This window comes from Botrytis deweyae (genome assembly GCF_014898535.1).
Source record: "Botrytis deweyae strain B1 chromosome Unknown BDEW_009, whole genome shotgun sequence".
NCBI classification, from domain to species: domain Eukaryota; kingdom Fungi; phylum Ascomycota; class Leotiomycetes; order Helotiales; family Sclerotiniaceae; genus Botrytis; species Botrytis deweyae.
Genome location: NW_024066216.1, coordinates 831,402 through 833,834, shown reverse-complemented (window position 1 = coordinate 833,834; position 2,433 = coordinate 831,402). Strand labels below are relative to the sequence as shown.

The window sequence follows — 2,433 nt, the reverse complement described above, 5'->3', positions numbered from 1 at the left end:
CCCAAAACATACAAAAAAAACACCATGCCATTAATATATATAAACGCTGTAATAACTTCAGGCCGTAAAAAAAAAAGGAATGGAAGGCATACAAGTGCTTTTTGTAAAAACTCAAAAACTCAAACTATAAAAATGCTAATGATGTGTTGGTGTTTACCAGTGAGGAATTCCATTCCATCTAAAATGCCACTATATCACACCACCTAGATACCCCATTGCAAAATGTGATAAAGAAAAAGAAAAAAGAGATGAATAATCTCTGACTCGCTGGCCAATGTACTCCAATCTCCTATCCATCATGCATACATACATACATGCAATGCAATGCAAACCCTTATCCATCTGACATATACAGCGAAGTGATTTTTCATAATGAAAAACAAAAAACAAAAAATGTCCTCCCAAAAACTAAAAAATCAGGAGATCATCTTTTAGAAGTTTGCCGAAACATTTCCTCTTCCAGGTTGATGATAACCTTCCAAAGTAGTTTGAAAAGGATTGGGTGCAACACCACCTTCATTCTTCATTTCGTGACCGGCAGATACTGGATCGTAACCTCCCATCAATCCATCATTCTCATCTTCCTTCTTGTTGCGTCCCCAGATTCTCCATGCGACGATGAATAATCCTCCGAGAAGAATGGCACCACCAATACCAACTACGACACCAATGACGGTATTGCGTGTCTTGGTTGACATACCCGTGGAAGAGGAGGATGAAGAATCACTAATGGGAACAGCGGTTGTCGTGGTGTAGGCGGCAGGAGTAGTAGAGGTAGTGTATTCCGAGGTAATAGTACTTCCACTAGATGTTGAAATGACGGTTACGACGACTTGAGTTGCGGATGGGGTAATGGTGACTTCAGAGAAAGTGGTAGATGGAACGGTTGATGATGAAGATGTAGAAGACTTGCTACTCTTGGTGCTAGATGTTTTAGTGGCGGATGTCTGAGTAGTTTGAGCATCTTCGGTAGTTTGAGCAGCAGTGGTTTGGGCTGGTGTGGTTGCTGAAGATGTCGTTTCAGGAACAGATACGGGAGTGGTTGCTGCAGAAGTTGTAGGAGCTGCAGTTGTAGGGGCTGCTGATGTGGTTGTTGGAGTTGTGGGTGCTGCTGAGGTAGTGGCTGAAGTTTCACTTGTTTTCTCTGCTGAAGTGGTTGGAGTGGCAGATGTTGTTGGTGCTGCTGAAGTGGTAGTATCTGTATCTGCTCCGCTTCCTCCGGCACTGGTGGCAGCACTACTTCCACCTCCTGATGTCAAGGCGCCAGTACTATCTGCTCGTCGATTAAAGACGCCACGATCAATCCAACCGGCTTGAGCAATGGCGAAGATGATTGCCAATACTGACAATAATCTTAATGACCGGGAATACATTGTGTGAGAAGATCGATCGTTATTCCCAGGTGTCAAACGAAAGATTTTGTTGAGGTAGATGGAGGAATGAAAAGAAAATTGTGTTCCGTCTCTGGAATAGGTTTTTGTGTGATGGATGGTATGTTTAAAGTCTTGTTACTGATTGATTGGTAAACTTGGCAGAATGGGGTGGAAATGTCGCAAATAGATGAAGAAAGTTTGATTTTTGGGTAATCGGTATGAGCGAGAGTGTGAATGTGAGTGTGATGTGAGTGTGTGTGTGTGTGTGAGTATGGATGTGGATGATGTGGATGTGAATGTGATTTGCCGTTGAATATTTCGTAAAATAGGAAGAGAATAATCTTAGTGTTTTAGATTATTGATTTATTGTTGATCTTAACGAAAGTACCGTTGATAATTTGGAACGAGGGGAATGGGGATGGAAATGGAAATGGAAATGAAAATGGAAATGGAAATGAGGGAGGGATGAATGAATATGAAAGAGAGAAAGAGAATAAATTTTGTTTAATGCTACTAGGAAGGTTACATAGGAAGGGTCTGATGTGGGTTCAATCCACGGCTCAAGGCTCAAGGCTCAAGGCTCAGGCAAAAAACGAAAGAAAAAAACAAGCAAGACACACAAGACAAACACAAACACAGTGCACACACACATACAGATGCAGATGGAGATACAGATGACCGAATGATGGATTCGAGAACCAAAACTCAAAAGAGAAAAGTGGAGAAAAATCAAAAATGATGGAATTTCATTGGAGGGCAGATCAAGGTACCGTATCCTAGGTTGGGATCATGTAATGGAATGATGTGGGTGTGGTGTGGGTGTGGTGTGGCAGTGGCACTGGCATTGGCATTGCATTGATGGAAGAAGGTTTAAAGAAGGTCAATCAATGATTAAGGGTGAAGGGTGAAGATTGAGAGTGAAGGGTGAAAGGTGAAAGGTGAAAGGTGAAAGGTTATTTAAGGGTTAAGGTTTGAGAAGTGAAGAGTGAAGATGGAAAGTAAAGAATGAAAGGTAATCAAAATGTGACCAGTGAAGATTGAAATGAAAGGTTACCTAGTA

At 41.6% G+C, this 2,433-nt stretch overlaps 1 protein-coding gene across 1 annotated transcript; it reads right to left on the bottom strand.

Moving 5' to 3' along the window:
• Positions 1–431: 431 nt before the first annotated feature.
• Positions 432–1,373, bottom strand: EAE98_004870 (uncharacterized protein; the record flags this gene model as incomplete). The annotated part of the gene is made up of 1 exon (XM_038952491.1): positions 432–1,373. The coding sequence occupies one exon, from the start codon at positions 1,371–1,373 to the stop codon at positions 432–434; it is 942 nt and encodes a 313-aa protein (XP_038811141.1).
• Between the last annotated feature and the right edge of the window lie 1,060 nt (positions 1,374–2,433).